This window comes from Ylistrum balloti, unplaced genomic scaffold, assembly GCF_031769215.1.
Source record: "Ylistrum balloti isolate Yb309-2 unplaced genomic scaffold, AGI_CSIRO_Ybal_v1 Utg370584, whole genome shotgun sequence".
NCBI classification, from domain to species: Eukaryota; Metazoa; Mollusca; class Bivalvia; order Pectinida; family Pectinidae; genus Ylistrum; species Ylistrum balloti.
In genome coordinates this window covers 1,018,163-1,035,846 of record NW_026782363.1, presented here as the reverse complement: position 1 = coordinate 1,035,846, position 17,684 = coordinate 1,018,163, and the positions used below count along the sequence as shown (strand labels likewise).

Genomic DNA, 17,684 nt, shown 5'->3' with positions numbered 1-17,684 from the left:
GAAGGCAAATAAATCACTTTTGAGTTTGAAATTAATCTTATACTTACAAGTGACGGATATCTACCACTACCAAAGTGCACAATGGTCTACATACACAGATACAGGGGAAATCACTGGTCTACATACAGATACAGGGGAAATCACTGGTCTACATACACAGATACAGGGGAAATCACTGGTCTACATACACAGATACAGGGGAAATCACTGGTCTACATACACAGATACAGGGGAAATCACTGGTCTACATACACAGATACAGGGGAAATCACTGGTCTACATACACAGATACAGGGGAAATCACTGGTCTACATACACAGATACAGGGGAAATCAATGGTCTACATACAGATACAGGGGAAATCACTGGTCTACATACAGATACAGGGGAAATCACTGGTCTACATACACAGATACAGGGGAAATCACTGGTCTACATACACAGATACAGGGGAAATCACTGGTCTACATACACAGATACAGGGGAAATCACTGGTCTACATACACAGATACAGGGGAAATCACTGGTCTACATACAGATACAGGGGAAATCACTGGTCTACATACAGATACAGAAATACACATACACAGATACAGGGAAATCACTGGTCTACATACACAGATACAGGGGAAATCACTGGTCTACATACACAGATACAGGGGAAATCACTGGTCTACATACACAGATACAGGGGAAATCACTGGTCTACATACACAGATACAGGGGAAATCACTGGTCTACATACACAGATACAGGGGAAATCACTGGTCTACATACACAGATACAGGGGAAATCACTGGTCTACATACACAGATACAGGGGAAATCACTGGTCTACATACACAGATACAGGGGAAATCACTGGTCTACATACACAGATACAGGGGAAATCACTGGTCTACATACACAGATACAGGGGAAATCACTGGTCTACATACACAGATACAGGGGAAATCACTGGTCTACATACACAGATACAGGGGAAATCACTGGTCTACATACACAGATACAGGGGAAATCACTGGTCTACATACACAGATACAGGGGAAATCACTGGTCTACATACACAGATACAGGGGAAATCACTGGTCTACATACACAGATACAGGGGAAATCACTGGTCTACATACACAGATACAGGGGAAATCACTGGTCTACAAATCACTGGTCTACATACAGATACAGGGGAAATCACTGGTCTACATACACAGATACAGGGGAAATCACTGGTCTACATACACAGATACAGGGGAAATCACTGGTCTACATACACAGATACAGGGGAAATCACTGGTCTACATACATACACAGATACAGGGGAAATCACTGGTCTACATACACAGATACAGGGGAAATCACTGGTCTACATACACAGATACAGGGGAAATCACTGGTCTACATACACAGATACAGGGGAAATCACTGGTCTACATACACAGATACAGATACAGGGAAATCACTGGTCTACATACACAGATACAGGGGAAATCACTGGTCTACATACACAGATACAGGGGAAATCACTGGTCTACATACACAGATACAGGGGAAATCACTGGTCTACATACACAGATACAGGGGAAATCACTGGTCTACATACACAGATACAGGGGAAATCACTGGTCTACATACACAGATACAGGGGAAATCACTGGTCTACATACACAGATACAGGGGAAATCACTGGTCTACATACACAGATACAGGGGAAATCACTGGTCTACATACAGATACAGGGGAAATCACTGGTCTACATACACAGATACAGGGGAAATCACTGGTCTACATACACAGATACAGGGGAAATCACTGGTCTACATACACAGATACAGGGGAAATCACTGGTCTACATACACAGATACAGGGGTCTAAATACAGGGGAAATCACTGGTCTACATACACAGATACAGGGGAAATCACTGGTCTACATACACAGATACAGGGGAAATCACTGACATACAGATACAGGGGAAATCACTGGTCTACATACACAGATACAGGGGAAATCACTGGTCTACATACACAGATACAGGGGAAATCACTGGTCTACATACACAGATACAGGGGAAATCACTGGTCTACATACACAGATACAGGGGAAATCACTGGTCTACATACACAGATACAGGGGAAATCACTGGTCTACATACACAGATACAGGGGAAATCACTGGTCTACATACACAGATACAGGGGAAATCACTGGTCTACATACACAGATACAGGGGAAATCACTGGTCTACATACACAGATACAGGGGAAATCACTGGTCTACATACACAGATACAGGGGAATACACATACACAGATACAGGGGAAATCACACATACACAGATACAGGGGAAATCACTGGTCTACATACACAGATACAGGGGAAATCACTGGTCTACATACACAGATACAGGGGAAATCACTGGTCTACATACACAGATACAGGGGAAATCACTGGTCTACATACACAGATACAGGGGAAATCACTGGTCTACATACACAGATACAGGGGAAATCACTGGTCTACATACACAGATACAGGGGAAATCAATGGTCTACATACACAGATACAGGGGAAATCACTGGTCTACATACACAGATACAGGGGAAATCACTGGTCTACATAGATACAGGGGAAATCAATGGTCTACATACACAGATACAGGGGAAATCACTGGTCTACATACACAGATACAGGGGAAATCACTGGTCTACATACACAGATACAGGGGAAATCACTGGTCTACATACACAGATACAAGGGAAATCACTGGTCTACATACACAGATACAGGGGAAATCACTGGTCTACATACACAGATACAGGGGAAATCACTGGTCTACATACAGATACAGGGGAAATCACTGGTCTACATACACAGATACAGGGGAAATCACACTTTTTATAGGTACAGGCATGAAAATCACATGCATCATACACATTTGCTGAAATGCTGTAATAGAAGATGAAAAACCTGATAAAGAATTTAAATAGATAAACATGCCAGTGATAGATAAAGCATGGTTGCCCCTACATGTCTGGACAAACGGGACTATTTGATAACCTTATTACAATAAAAAAATCAACTGTATCACTTTTGTGAATGGTAATCCTCTCTGTTCTGACTTTGTTGGTTTGGTTTCCAATTAACAAGCATGCAATTTCAAGCTGAGGGTTCGAGAAAGCATCGTGACTTGCAGTTTTAACAGATATAGGTGAATGAGTGCGTAATGTTGTAATGAATTAAACTCCATAAAAACTTTTCTGGATAATTATAATTCCTGTGCATGTTTCATTGATGAAACCATACTTCAGTAATGATAAGAGATTGTATTGAAGTTCATTTTAACATGTAACTTATTGCTTTATAAACTTTTTTTCTAAAAGTAAATTAACAGGAAATCTTAGATGTGAATACAGAAAGAGTTTGAGACTTGTATCAGAAACTTTTAGTCTATCTTTATCTACATATATAAGGGAGTTCAATTACATCTTAGCTGTTAAGAAATATACCTTCAGAGTTTTCCGTAATTATTTTAGAAGAAGGGAATCAAATAATGTGGCCTTATACATCCAGAGTTAACTTTTGTTTGTAATACACATTGTATTTGTCCTAACATTATACATACATTGATGTACATCATTGTAGCATTGTACTCTATAACAACATTGCTTCTCACATTCAAATAATTTTTTCTGACTTTTAATTTATGTTTTAAGGGAGTTCAAAAGTTTCACCATTATCCTCCTTCGTCAAGGTCGGGTCATACTGCGCCACCTAGTGCTAGGCGAAAGGTGCCCACTAGGAACTATGACCATATGTCCCGACGAGAAGCCTTAGAGGTTCTATACAACCTTCTCAAAGTAACAACTTATAAGTGGATATCTATCACATGCTAGTCTTCCTTGCTATATTATATACTTTTCCTGCTGTGTATGGTCTTTACTTCTGGCCTTGACCTCTTGACCTGATAGAAATTAATGGGTAATAGGCTCTTTGTATTATTTTTTTTTGCTTTGACATAAAAAGATCTTACAATATCATGACATTTAATTTGATTTGTTATTTTTCAATTTTGTAGATTTTCTTTTTATTCCAGTTGTTTACACTTTCTTGGAGTACATTGTAGGACCTTTTGATAACGGTTTACATGTTGTTAGATTTATTCCGATCAGTATGTTCTACAACATTTTGCTTATACTCAATGTGGGATAGGGCTGAGCCTAACTCAATGTGTCATAGGGCTGTGCCTAACTCAATGTGTCATAGGGCTGCACCTAACTCAAATGTAACAATCTGCTGATAGTGAGTGATCACTTCTCCACTCAGCTTTCCACCAAATTATTGTCTATTGTCTTGAGTCTCTTGGCCTGATAGAAAGGAGCTAGAACAAAGAGAAAACAGATACGAGTCAATAGAAAGGAGCTAGAATAAAGAGAAAACAGGGACGAGTCCATAGAAGGGAGTTAGATGTAGAACAAACAATGGAAAAGAGCCAGAACAAAGGGAGATAAACTGAAAAGAGTCAATGAAAGGGAGCTAGAACAAAGAGAGTTCAGACATGAGTCAACAAGATGGGAGTTCAAAGAAAGGTCAAACACAGAGACAAGTCAATAGAAGGGAGTTAGAAAAAGGAAAGAACAGGCATGAGTCAAAAGAAGGGAGCTATATGTGTAACAGTCAATAGAAAGGAGCTAGAAGAAAGGGAGATAAACAGAGATTGGTCAATAGAAGGGAGCTATACGTGTAACAGTCAATAGAAAGGAGCTAGAAAAAAGGGAGATAATCAGAGATTGGTCAATAGAAGGGAGCTATACGTGTAACAGTCAATAGAAAGGAGCTAGAAAAAAGGGAGATAATCAGAGATTGGTCAATAGAAGGGAGCTATATGTGTAACAGTCAATAGAATGAAGCTAGAAGAAAGGGAGATAAACAGAGATTGGTCAATAGAAGGGAGCTATACGTGTAACAGTCAATAGAAAGGAGCTAGAAAAAAGGGAGATAATCAGAGATTGGTCAATAGAAGGGAGCTATATGTGTAATAGTCAATAGAAAGGAGCTAGAACAATGAAATAAAAGAGAGATGGGCCAATTAGAAGGGAGCCATATCAAAGAGAGAAAATAGAGTAGACCCAGCTAGTAAAACTGTATTGGGAGAGTGCCTATTTATAACATAGAACAGTCATAGCAGAGTCAGCTTTTTGTTGAATTGGACAAATATTTTGAGAATTTTGTTCTAAATAGTATTTAAGGATAAATGTAACATTTTGGTTTCCTGTTGAAAACTAGGGTCTTCTGGGCAAAAAAAAAATAATTCAGAAAGCAACATTTGGGGTAAGCAGTGTAAGTCAACACAGCTGGAGAAACATGTTGGATAAGTCCCTTAAAATATTCATCCTACATTTGTATGTAATACTACACCCTCTACAGAAGCAGGACAGCCATGAGCATCACTTCCAGTATAAAACAGAGATCAGGTTGCAGTCACTAAGCACCAGACATCTATTGTATTGTCACTTTCCATTGTTGACTGCTGTTCTCCTCTTACCCTTCACTGCCAGTCATACTGCATCCGCCCTCATATATACCACAATAAACAAAAACAGGATTCTAAATTATGTTTGTATCTATTTATAGATCTGGCTTATACTCTTTAATACAACCGGAGCAATAATTTCCTAGAAATACTCCTTAGTCACAGGAACTATTTTGTGAATTTTGTAGGGACTTCAATCTTTAGTGTTTGCCTATTGGAAGTCCAAAGGGTAGAGATAACAGATAACATCAATTTCTTACACAGCTCAGAATATTTTAGAATTTGATTCTGTTTGTAAAAATGGTAATTAAAGCTATATTTCTACTTAAGTATCAAAAGGTAGGCATCATGTGCTGGATAGAAATAAATGTTTGACATCGTGAATCCATATATACAGGATTAAAAAATAAAAAAATTAAAAAGGTAAAATTTCTCAAGATAAGTACTTTTTTTTTTTTTTTAAATTTGGATGTAGAAAGATAGTAATATTGTCCTAACAACTAATGGATTGGAATCAGAAATGTTGATTTGAAGTGTTTGGTGTTGTGAAAACATGTATTGTAGTGTAGTTCATGTATTTAATAAGAAATTGTACCCATCAAAATGTTGAGTACAAATACTTAGAATTACATTGAATGTTCTGTTTAATTGTCATGACACAGAAAAAATTGAAATAGAAGCTAGAAGCATGTCTGTATGCTTGAGATTTCAACAAGAAATCTTATTATTTTTTTTTGTTTAGATAATATATGCATGCTCTAAGTAATGCAGTTATGCATGACGTTTTGTTCTATAAAGTATGATTTTTGACTGAAAAGTTACATGGGAAATTGATCGTTTTAACTGGTTGAAATGTTTATTTGATAAATTCATGTAACATTTATAATTATTTTTATTTCAAATTTTGTTTTGTTTCTTGCATTCATTGAAGTATTTTGATAAATCTGTAGTTTTCAGAAATAATCAGTTTGTAATTTATTATAGTCAGATTTTTAAACCATGTATTTAGATGAAGTCATTGTAATTTTGAAATTGAAGTTGATTGTTAAATTTTGCTTTACTTTAATTTTTTATGTATAAGTGTCAGACAATACTGCTGTTCATGAGTTGCCTTCAGTTCGATGTGCATGTTATCCTATCTACAACACAATCCTATATACAACACAGTTCAATTCTAACTACAACACAGTTCAATCCTATCTACAACACAGACAGTAGGACATGTTATAGGTTAGATTTTGTATCGTGTATTTTGAGTTAATGAAATGTTTTGTTATATTGATTCAGTGGCTGGATTTTGATACATATAATGCATTTCTCTAGTGTGAACATGACACTATATCATTGTTTGCTTTTGTTTAACTTTGTAAAGTCATATTCTTTATTCACATCAGTTTTATTTCAGAAACCAGAAGATGAGTTATCACCTACAATTTTCATTGACCAAAAGCCTGATTTTCAGTTGGCTTTATTCTAAGTCTATAGTCCATCACAAGCTTAACAATGTTACAAAAATAGAAACAGAAGATGTTGAATTCAATATAACAGTGTTGGTAAGAGTGAGAAAAAAAACAAGGAAGTGCCACGCCAGGAATTAGTAAAGATAAAAAACTGAAATAGGGTGTTTTATTGACAGATTGTAGCTCTGGAAATTTATTCAAACCTAGACAATAAAAAAAAATGTTGACAAATTCAAAACTGGGAAATTGAGAAAATGTAGAAAACCTGAGTTTTTAATTTGATGCTAGGTAGGAGCCATATTGTTTTGTTAGTATAGATAGTGATCATTGATGTCAGACAGACTGGGCCCATTACTAACACACTAGTTCACCTCTCACCCCTGTTTGATTGTGTCCATCAGGAGGAGCCAGAGCCCACGGATGAAGAACAGGAACAGGAAGCAGCACTGAAGGGTAGTTTCCGCCGTGTTGCTGGAGAGGACATGGAAGTGGATGCTTATGAATTACAGGGCATCCTGAATGCTGTGTTTACCAAAGGTAGGCTTCCCTGCTGTATGGTCAGGTGACTCTAGGGTCAACTTTCCGTCAGTCTTCCTTCATATTTTTAACTGTATGGTCAGGTGACTCTAGGGTCAATATTCCGTCAGTCTTCGTTCATATTTTTAACTGTATGGTCAGGTGACTCTAGGGTCAATATTCCGTCCGTCTTCCTTCATATTTGTAACTGTATGGTCAGGTAACTCTAGGGTCAATATTCTGTCAGTCTTCCTTCATATTTTTAACTGTATGGTCAGGTGACTCTAGGGTCAATATTCCCTTTATTTTAATTTTTTTAACTGTATGGTCAAGTGACTCTAGGGTCAATATTCCCTCTTTGTTAATATTTTTACCTGTGATTAATGGCGTTTCCCTTGATGATATACCAGCACTCATTGTCGTTGTAATTTATTTTGTGTTGTCGTATTTTCTGTTTCACCTTTAATTTTACATTGTGTTATGATTATTTCATTTCTTTTGAACTTATATACATTAAATATAACAACGGATGTTTATGATTTTTTTACTAATAACCGATAAGTTTTTTTAAGTTCAGTATTTCTACTTTTTGTTTTGTTTCTTTTTGGTCCGATGTTGTTTTAATGATTTTGTAAATAGGTAATTTATTATTTGATTTCATTTCATTGTATTTAGCTTCAAATGTTGAAAGTAAGTTAGTCTGTCTGAATTGAGTAGCACATTTGAAAATAAAGTTTTTGCCTTAATTGTGAATAATCTGTTTGCTGTTGCATTTTAAACTGCTTTTGACTCTTTCCTGTTTTGAAAATCACCTCATGATGGATTGACATGTACAGTATGCAGCCTATGAAAATGTTTATACTACAAGCAACAAAGATAGGGGTAATTGGCTCAAATCAGGAAGGTTGTACACCTGTCCATCTTCCTGTCAGTCTTAAACTCGTCATGCTATCATTTTTTTTCATGCTTTTTTCCCCCTGATTTTGTCCCTCATAAGAACTGTACTAATACCCTGTATCTAGGAAATTTGGTGCACACATATGATAATTTTTAATCAATTTCCATTTTGTTGATTTTCTTTGGAGTTATGCCCCTTGAATGGGCTTTTTGTCCACGGAAATGCCAAAAGGTCCTAATAGAGGACATAAAACCTGTAAATAAATAAATGAAAAAAGGGATTAGCTTTACTCAGAGTTTTTCATCACTAGAATTTTTAATATCAAGAATTCACTGTTTTTTGCTTAAATGTCAGCAGCCATGTCATCTGCACTAGCCAAGGGATCAGTACATCGAATTAGCCTTTACAAGATAAATCCTTTACTAATTAAGATATATTCATGGTGACCCAATCTTAAATATTGCCATTCTAAAGCTTTACAACCTAATACCTTTCTACTTAGCTTCTTATTTAAGTATAGTGATCATATACTCCAGTACACTTTTTTTTGAGTCATTTTGAATCACTGCAAACATTGCTGTCACTCTAACATTCATGGTTCCTTTTAAATGATGGTGACTGTGTTTGTGTACTTCAAAGAAATTTCCCTTTTTCAATAATTTTCTGTGTGAGTGTTTTTTCACCATATTGCTTACAACGATTAATGTGGTGTGTTAGTCAACTTCGGCAGTACATGTACACAACTTATACTGATTTTAAAAAAGAATATGAATTGTTTTCCATTTTGAATAGATAAATTTCTGTAATATTTCTTAGCTAGATTAATGGTGTTATTGGTGGCTCATATTCAACTCTTTACTTGTCAAACCTGGACACAAATAGATATCAAAGTCATATCAAAATTAAGAAGTGAAGCCATACAAAGGATCTACTTCATGTTTTGTTCAGTTCAAGCTAGTATGTCTACTTTGTCCTAACCAACAGTCTGAACGAGATAATTGATTTTAATATATCTGTAGTAGGATTGGCTCCATATAGTTTGTGTAAGTACCTGTTGATTGTACTTGTGCTGCCCTCTGCGATGTGTTACCTGTTACAGGTGTGTGATATACTTTTGTAGCCTAATGAAAGTGTGCCTTAATCTATTCTCTTGACATTTTTTCTCTAAGCGGGTCAATTTGGTAAGACAGAGAAATGTATCATCATATACTGTCTCATTGTATCACAAGTCATCACAAATCATGCCAGCACTAACCTTTAACCTGGCTTAGTCATTGCTGGACCAATGTCAGCCTCAAGGTCTCAGCCTGGGGTTGTGACCTCATTGATATTCAAATCATGAGGTCACAACCTCTTGACGGAGCTGCAGCTGTATGCTGGTGATGGATTGACCTCTGTTTTTGAGGTTGATAACCTCATTATACAGGGATGTCAGAAAGGTGTATCCATGTATTAAGTACACATGTACTCACTATTATTAACACTTTGCACCTGTATTATGTACCTGTTTACCTTACAGATCCAAGTATGTATACCTTGGTGTTGTATTATCACGCTGGTATTGTATGGCAGTGCACCTGTTGGTAAAACAGGGATGTACAAATATCAATATATCCTTGTTACATTTTGTTTATTTGGTAGCTTTATTTGCTAGCTTTTGTTTTAAAACCTTCGGAATTCTGGCATTAACTTATAGCTGAGATGGGTGATGGAGTATTGGGTGAAAATCTGTTAGAGTGTTTCTAGAGACATCATAACCAAACCTCAAAATTATCAATATATATCAATTACTAAAGGAATATATCTTTATAATTACTAACATGATAAACATAAAATCAGAATCAGATCTTAGAATATATTGCCAAGACTTCAGAATTTATCCTAGATTTAGATAATTTATATACATTTAAAAACACATTGGTAGTGCATTATGTAACACATATTGAACGTTGATGAGTCAGAGGTGTATTTCTTCACAGTAAATGTATATACATCAAACAGATTCTAATAACATGATTTCATTCTAATTTTTATTCATTTCATGTAGAATGATATGGTTTAATGAAGAGCCTGAATTCAAGCAGTAATTTCATTTGAAGATTAAGTTATTGAAAGTACCTGTCATCATCTGTTTTCACTCTTTGGACAGACCCAGTTTTCCAGGGATTTTTTCTTCTATCATTTCAGACCATTCATTATACACGCAGTTTTTAAATTTTCACATTTCCCCCTCCAATCAGTAGTATTTGATATACTAGTACTATCCTTACACCTTAACAATTTTACAGAAACTTCTAGAGTTGCTTCCCCTCACTTGGTGTTGTCCTAGACTGCAAACAAAAACATATAAAAATGTTTCAAAAGATTTTAAACGATTTTTTAAGGACTCCTATATAGATGTACATGTATAAAAAGGAGAGGTTTAGAGACTCCTATATAGATGTACATGTGTAAGAAGGAGATATTTAGAGACATATATAGATGTACATGTGTAAGAAGGAGAGATTTAGAGACTCCTATATAAATGTACACATGTAAAAAGGAGAGGTTTAGAGACTCCTATATAGATGTACATGTGTAAGAAGGAGAGATTTAGAGACATATATAGATGTACATGTGTAAGAAGGAGAGATATAGACACTCCTATATAGATGTATAAAAAGATGTATAGATGTACATGTGTATATATAGATGTACATGTGTAAGAAGGAGAGATATAGACACTCCTATATAGATGTACATGTGTAAGAAGGAGAGATTTAGAGACTCCTATATAGATGTACATGTATAAGAAGGAGATATTTTAAGACTCCCATACACATGTTTTAGGTAAATGGTCTGATACATAAGATTTTCCAATAAAAAATTAATATGATGTTTGAATTGCATGTTGGTTAGCAGATAGATGGCTTTCAATGCATGTAGCCAGCTTATCCTCAATCCTTAGCCCAGACAAGTGGTCATGTATTATTAATCTTTTCAAAATCTTGACATTAATTGTATGAATTTAAGATAGTGATAATACCATATAGAAGTATTATTTATCAGCTGAAGTGATTTACAGCTAATTGTATATTTGATGATTGTGACCATTTTTACGATGTACTCTCTGGTATTTGTATAAAATAGGAAAATATTTTGTAAAGTTGATTATGAATTGGAGTGAATATAGAGTGAAGCATGCTTTATGGAATTAATGTTGAAATACAACAGTGTGTTTCTTTTTTCACAGCACTTTGACATATGTCAGCAATTTTAATTAAGGAAAGCACATTGTGTGTTGGGATGGGGAGGGGCCTGAATGGGGAACAAACTTAGGCTTCTGATATTGAACAGTAAAAACATTAACAGATATAGTTTTACACGACTAGTTGGTTGATGAACAGCAAAGTAAAGCATCAATTTGAAATTGTATTTGGATTTTATCAGATTAAAGATGAAGGAGGCAATACACAAAAGGAAATAAAAACATTTTCATGAAAGGATTTACAGATTTTAGGTGATATTTATTACATGTACTAATGGTATTTTGTACTAGGAACTGTCAGATACACTTTGTACAAGGAACCGTTAGATACACTTTGTACTGGGAACTGTCAGATACACTTTGTACTACAAACTGTCAGATACACTTTGTACTAGGAACTATCAGATACACTCTGTACTAGGAACTGTCAGATACACTTTGTACTAGGAACTGTCAGATACACTTTGTACTAGGAACTGTCAGATGCACTTTGTACTAGGAACTATCAGATACACTCTGTACTAGGAACTGTCAGATACACTTTGTACTGTCAGATACACTTTGTACTAGGAACTGTCAGATACACTTTGTACTGTCAGATACACTCTGTAGTAGGAACTGTCAGATACACTTTGTACTAGGAACTATCAGATACACTCTGTACTAGGAACTGTCAGATACACTTTGTACTAGGAACTGTCAGATACACTTTGTACTAGGAACTGTCAGATGCACTTTGTACTAGGAACTATCAGATACACTCTGTACTAGGAACTGTCAGATACACTTTGTACTGTCAGATACACTTTGTACTAGGAACTGTCAGATACACTTTGTACTGTCAGATACACTCTGTAGTAGGAACTGTCAGATACACTTTGTACTAGGAACTGTCAGATACACTTTGTACTGTCAGATACACTCTGTAGTAGGAACTGTCAGATACACTTTGTACTAGGAACTGTCAGATACACTTTGTACAAGGAAATATGAGATACACTTTGTACTAGGAACTGTCACATACACTTTGTTCTATGAACTGTCAGATACACTTTGTACTAGGAACTGTTAGATACACTTTGTACTAGGAACTGTTAGATACACTTTGTTCCAGGAACTGTCAGATACACTTTGTACTAGGAACGGTCAGATACACTTTGTACTAGGAACTGTTAGATACACTTTGTTCCAGGAGCTGTCAGATACCCTTTGTACTAGGAACTGTCAGATACACTTTGTACTAGGAACTGTCAGATACACTTTGTACTAGGAACTATGAGATACACATTGTACTAGGAACTGTCAGATACACTTTGTGCTAGGAACTGTCAGATACACTTTGTACTGTCAGATACACTCTGTAGTAGGAACTGTCAGATACACTTTGTACTAGGAACTGTCAGATACACTTTGTACTAGGAACTGTCAGATACACTTTGTACTAGGAACTGTCAGATACACTTTGTACTGTCAGATACACTCTGTAGTAGGAACTGTCAGATACACTTTGTACTAGGAACTGTCAGATACACTTTGTACTAGGAACTGTCAGATACACTTTGTACTAGGAACTGTCAGATACACTTTGTACTAGGAACTGTCAGATACACTTTGTACTAGGAACTGTCAGATACACTCTGTCTAATATTATGAAAGTCATGAACTGTAATCCAGTTGTTTTCTATCAGTGAAGAAATTTCTCCCTATAATTGCCACGAGTAAAGCTGTTTTGTCTTAAAGTATTATACAAAGACTTGATTGTGTTTGTCCTACAGTATTATACAAAGACTTGATTGTGTTTGTTGTACTATCATATTAACAGATATTTAATCATTTCTATATTATTTTTTTCAGATTTCAAGTTCTCTGGATTCAGTGTAGACTGTTGTCGCAGTATGGTGGCCATGCATGATGTATCCTTTATAACAAGCTAGGAGCTATCGCTGACAGTAACTAGTGGTGTCCATGTGGTTTGTAGTACAAGGAAATGGTATGATAAATAAAGACCATTATCTAGATACATCTATATATACTTGTGTACAGTACAATCAAGGTACATTTACTTGTGTACAGTACAATCAAGGTACATTTACTTGTGTACAGTACAATCAAGGTACATTTACTTGTGTACAGTACAATCAAGGTACATTTACTTGTGTACAGTACAATCTAGGTACATGTACTTGTGTACAGTACTATCTAGGTACATTTACTTGTGTACAGTACAATCTAGGTACATGTACTTGTGTACAGTACTATCTAGGTACATTTACTTGTGTACAGCACAATCAAGGTACATGTACTTGTGTACAGTACTATCTAGGTACATTTACTTGGTGTATATTACAATCTAGGTACATAAACTTATGTACAGTACAAACTAGGTACATACACTTATGTACAGTACAAACTAGGTACATATACTTATGTACAGTACAATCTGGTCACACTATCATTTTCTGTTTTGATGTTCCTATGTTGTACACAATTGATCTTTATAAGAACATTTCGAAGATATTCGAGAAGCATTGACCTTAACTGACACCAGGGTGACCTTTCTGGCAAACTTGGATTTGACGAGTTTAAGGACTTGTGGAATGACTTGAGGAAATGGAAGGTAAGAATTGCCAGGGAGAAGTGATGACATAGAAGTGTTATTGTACATAGTGATGTTGTTCTCTCACTTTTACAGAATTCAATGATGTTACTTTATTGTCACTTGAATCGATTAACAAGATAATGGCATTTAGTTTTTAATGAAAACATCAATCTGGGCGCAATATTCTGATACTTTTTTGACTATGAATTCTCCTTCAAAACAATAAATGCCAAAGTGTACAGTTGTTTGATTATGTAGCAAAATTTTATGTAATCACCTGATTGAGTAGGAACCTACATTAAATATAAGATTTGACCTTTCAGGCAGTGTTCAAGGACAGAGATACAGACAGAAGTGGATACTTGAGTTCCTATGAACTGAGACAGGCCCTGAACCAGAGTGGTAAGCTGTCCATGTCTGTTAACAAGTCCTAATGTGGAAATATATTGGTCCTGTTGTGAAAGAATGTCAGGTCTTAGAATGTGTATAGACCCTAGTGTGGAAGTCTTTGAGTACAGCTCTCACTGTGTGTATAGACCCTAGTGTAGAGGTCTACTGCTGTCACAGTGTGTATAGACCCTAGTGTGGAAGTCTTTGACTACTGCTCTCACTGTGTGTATAGACCCTAGTGTGGAGGTCTACTGTTCTCACAGTGTGTATAGACCCTAGTATGGAAGTCTTTGACTACTGTTCTCACAGTGTGTATAGACCCTTGTGTGGAAGTCTTTGACTTCTGCTCTCACAGTGTGTATAGACCCTAGTGTGGAAGTCTTTGACTACTGCTCTCACTGTGTGTATAGACCCTAGTGTGGAGGTCTACTGTTCTCACAGTGTGTATAGACCCTAGTGTGGAAGTCTTTGACTACTGCTCTCACTGTGTGTATAGACCCTAGTGTGGAGGTCTACTGTTCTCACAGTGTGTATAGACCCTAGTGTGTAAGTCTACTGCACTCACAGTGTGTATAGACCCTAGTGTGGAAGTCTTTTAGTACTGTTCTCACAGTGTGTATAGACCCTAGTGTGGAAGTCTTTGAGTACAGCTCTCACTGTGTGTATAGACCCTAGTGTGGAGGTCTACTGCTCTCACAGTGTGTATAGACCCTAGTGTGGAGGTCTTTTAGTACTGCTCTCACAGTGTGTATAGACCCTAGTGTGGAGGTCTACTGCTCTCACAGTGTGTATAGACCCTAGTGTGGAAGTCTATTCCTCTCACAGTGTGTATAGACCCTAGTGTGGAGGTCTACTGCACTCACAGTGTGTATAGACCCTAGTGTGGAGGTCTACTGCTCTCACTGTGTGTATAGACCTTAGTGTGGAAGTCTTTGAGTAATGCACTCACAGTGTGTATAGACCCTAGTGTGGAGGTCTACTGCTCTCACAGTATGTATAGACCCTAGTGTGGAGGTCTACTGCTCTCAGAGTGTGTATAGACCCTAGTGTGTAAGACTTGAGTACTGCTCTCACTGTGTATAGACCCTAGTGTGGAGGTCTACTGCACTCACAGTGTGTATAGACCCTAGTGTGGAGGTCTACTGCTCTCAGAGTGTGTATAGACCCTAGTGTATGGAAGTCTACTGCACTAACAGAGTGTATAGACCCTAGTGTGAAAGTCTTTGAGTACTGCTCTCACTGTGTATAGACCCTAGTGTGGAGGTCTACTGTTCTCACAGTGTGTATAGACCCTAGTGTGGAGGTCTACTGTTCTCACAGTGTGTATAGACCCTAGTTTGGAGGTCTTTGAGTACTGCTCTCACAGTGTGTATAGACCCTAGTGTGGAAGTCTTTGAGAACTCACAGTGTGTATAGACCCTAGTGTGGAAGTCTACTGCTCTCACAGTGTGTATAGACCCTAGTGTGGAAGTCTACTGCTCTCACAGTGTGTATAGACCCTAGTGTGAAGGTCTTTGAGTACCGCTCTCACAGTGTGTATAGACCCTAGTGTGGAGGTCTTTGAGAACTGCTCTCACAGTGTGTATAGACCCTAGTGTGGAGGTCTTTGAGAACTGCTCTCACAGTGTGTATAGACCCTAGTGTGGAGGTCTTTGAGAACTGTTCTCACAGTGTGTATAGAACCTTGTGTGAAAGTCTTTGACTACTGCTCTAACAGTGTGTATAGACCCTTGTGTGGAAGTCTTTGACTACTGCTCTCACAGTGTGTATAGACCCTTGTGTGGAAGTCTTTGACTACTGCTCTCACAGTGTGTATAGACCCTTGTGTGGAGGTCTTTGAGAACTGCTCTCACAGTGTGTATAGACCCTTGTGTGGAAGTCTTTGACTACTGCTCTCACAGTGTGTATAGACCCTTGTGTGGAAGTCTTTGACTACTGCTCTCACAGTGTGTATAGACCCTTGTGTGGAAGTCTTTGAGAACTGCTCTCACAGTGTGTATAGACCCTTGTGTGGAGGTCTTTGACTACTGCTCTCACAGTGTGTATAGACCCTTGTGTGGAAGTCTTTGACTACTGCTCTCACAGTGTTTATGGACCCTTGTGTGGAAGTCTTTGAGAACTGCTCTCACAGTGTGTATAGACCCTAGTGTGAATATGTATAAGCCCTACTCTCACAGTTCATACACTCTAGTATGAAAGTCTATAGACCCTACTTTGGAAATTTTCAGGTTTTGTTGTCTCCTTGTGTATAGCTTATGCTGTGGAAGTCTGTAGACTGAGTTGCTTTATAAGTGTTAAAAGCCAGATGATTAAAGTTGATAGAAGCATATAAGCTCACCTGCCTAAGTAACCCTAGCCTATGAAAGCCCTGCTGTCCTGCCATGTTTAAATTCTATCATCTTAGGGGCACTCTCTTCCCCATAACCCCCCACCCCACCCCCAGACTGTGATGAAGACATAACAGCATTTGACCCACCTTTTGTAATGTATTTTCAGGTTTCCGACTCAGCAACAAGTCACTGAATGCAATGGTTATGCGGTACTCAAACAAAGAGGGCCAGATTGAGTTTGGGGACTTTATTGTAGCAGCTATTCGTCTCAAGACCATGCTTTGTAAGTATCTATGTTACGAGATGGCGAACGGCTTGTGAGGTTGTCGAAATCTTGCAGTATTGTATGATATCAGTAATCATTTTTTTTCTGATGATAGCTATATCCATGGAACCCTGACTTCATATATGATTTGCATTATAAAGTTTTCTGTAATTATTGTATAATCAGATGTTGGTTTGACACAAACTGTATCAGTCCTAATCTTGGTTGTAGCTACCTTCAAGGCGAGAACCCAGGGCAACATGGCTGTCTTTGATATTGATGATGTAAGTACAGATATAGGAACATAAGAATTATCAGTTACTTTATCATTTTATTTGACAAAATTAATCTATTTTACTACTGATTTGTTAAGTTGATGTCAATACTTTTTAATATGCAATAAATAAAGATTTATTAATCTAAGTACTGCATGAAAAATTAATGGGTTTTTTTG

The 17,684-nt window shown here is 37.0% G+C and overlaps 1 protein-coding gene across 3 annotated transcripts in view; it reads left to right on the top strand.

Moving 5' to 3' along the window:
- The window catches only part of LOC132556714 (calpain-B-like), a 58,209-nt gene that overhangs the window by 36,606 nt on the left and 3,919 nt on the right, over window positions 1-17,684 (top strand). For all 3 annotated transcript variants that reach the window (XM_060221155.1, XM_060221156.1, XM_060221154.1), the window contains 7 exons: window positions 7,387-7,522; window positions 8,177-8,191; window positions 13,501-13,559; window positions 14,195-14,263; window positions 14,569-14,647; window positions 17,132-17,248; window positions 17,462-17,514. In XM_060221155.1, the coding sequence (XP_060077138.1) occupies window positions 7,387-7,522; window positions 8,177-8,191; window positions 13,501-13,559; window positions 14,195-14,263; window positions 14,569-14,647; window positions 17,132-17,248; window positions 17,462-17,514 (528 nt within the window). The remainder of the gene's footprint in view (window positions 1-7,386; window positions 7,523-8,176; window positions 8,192-13,500; window positions 13,560-14,194; window positions 14,264-14,568; window positions 14,648-17,131; window positions 17,249-17,461; window positions 17,515-17,684) is intronic.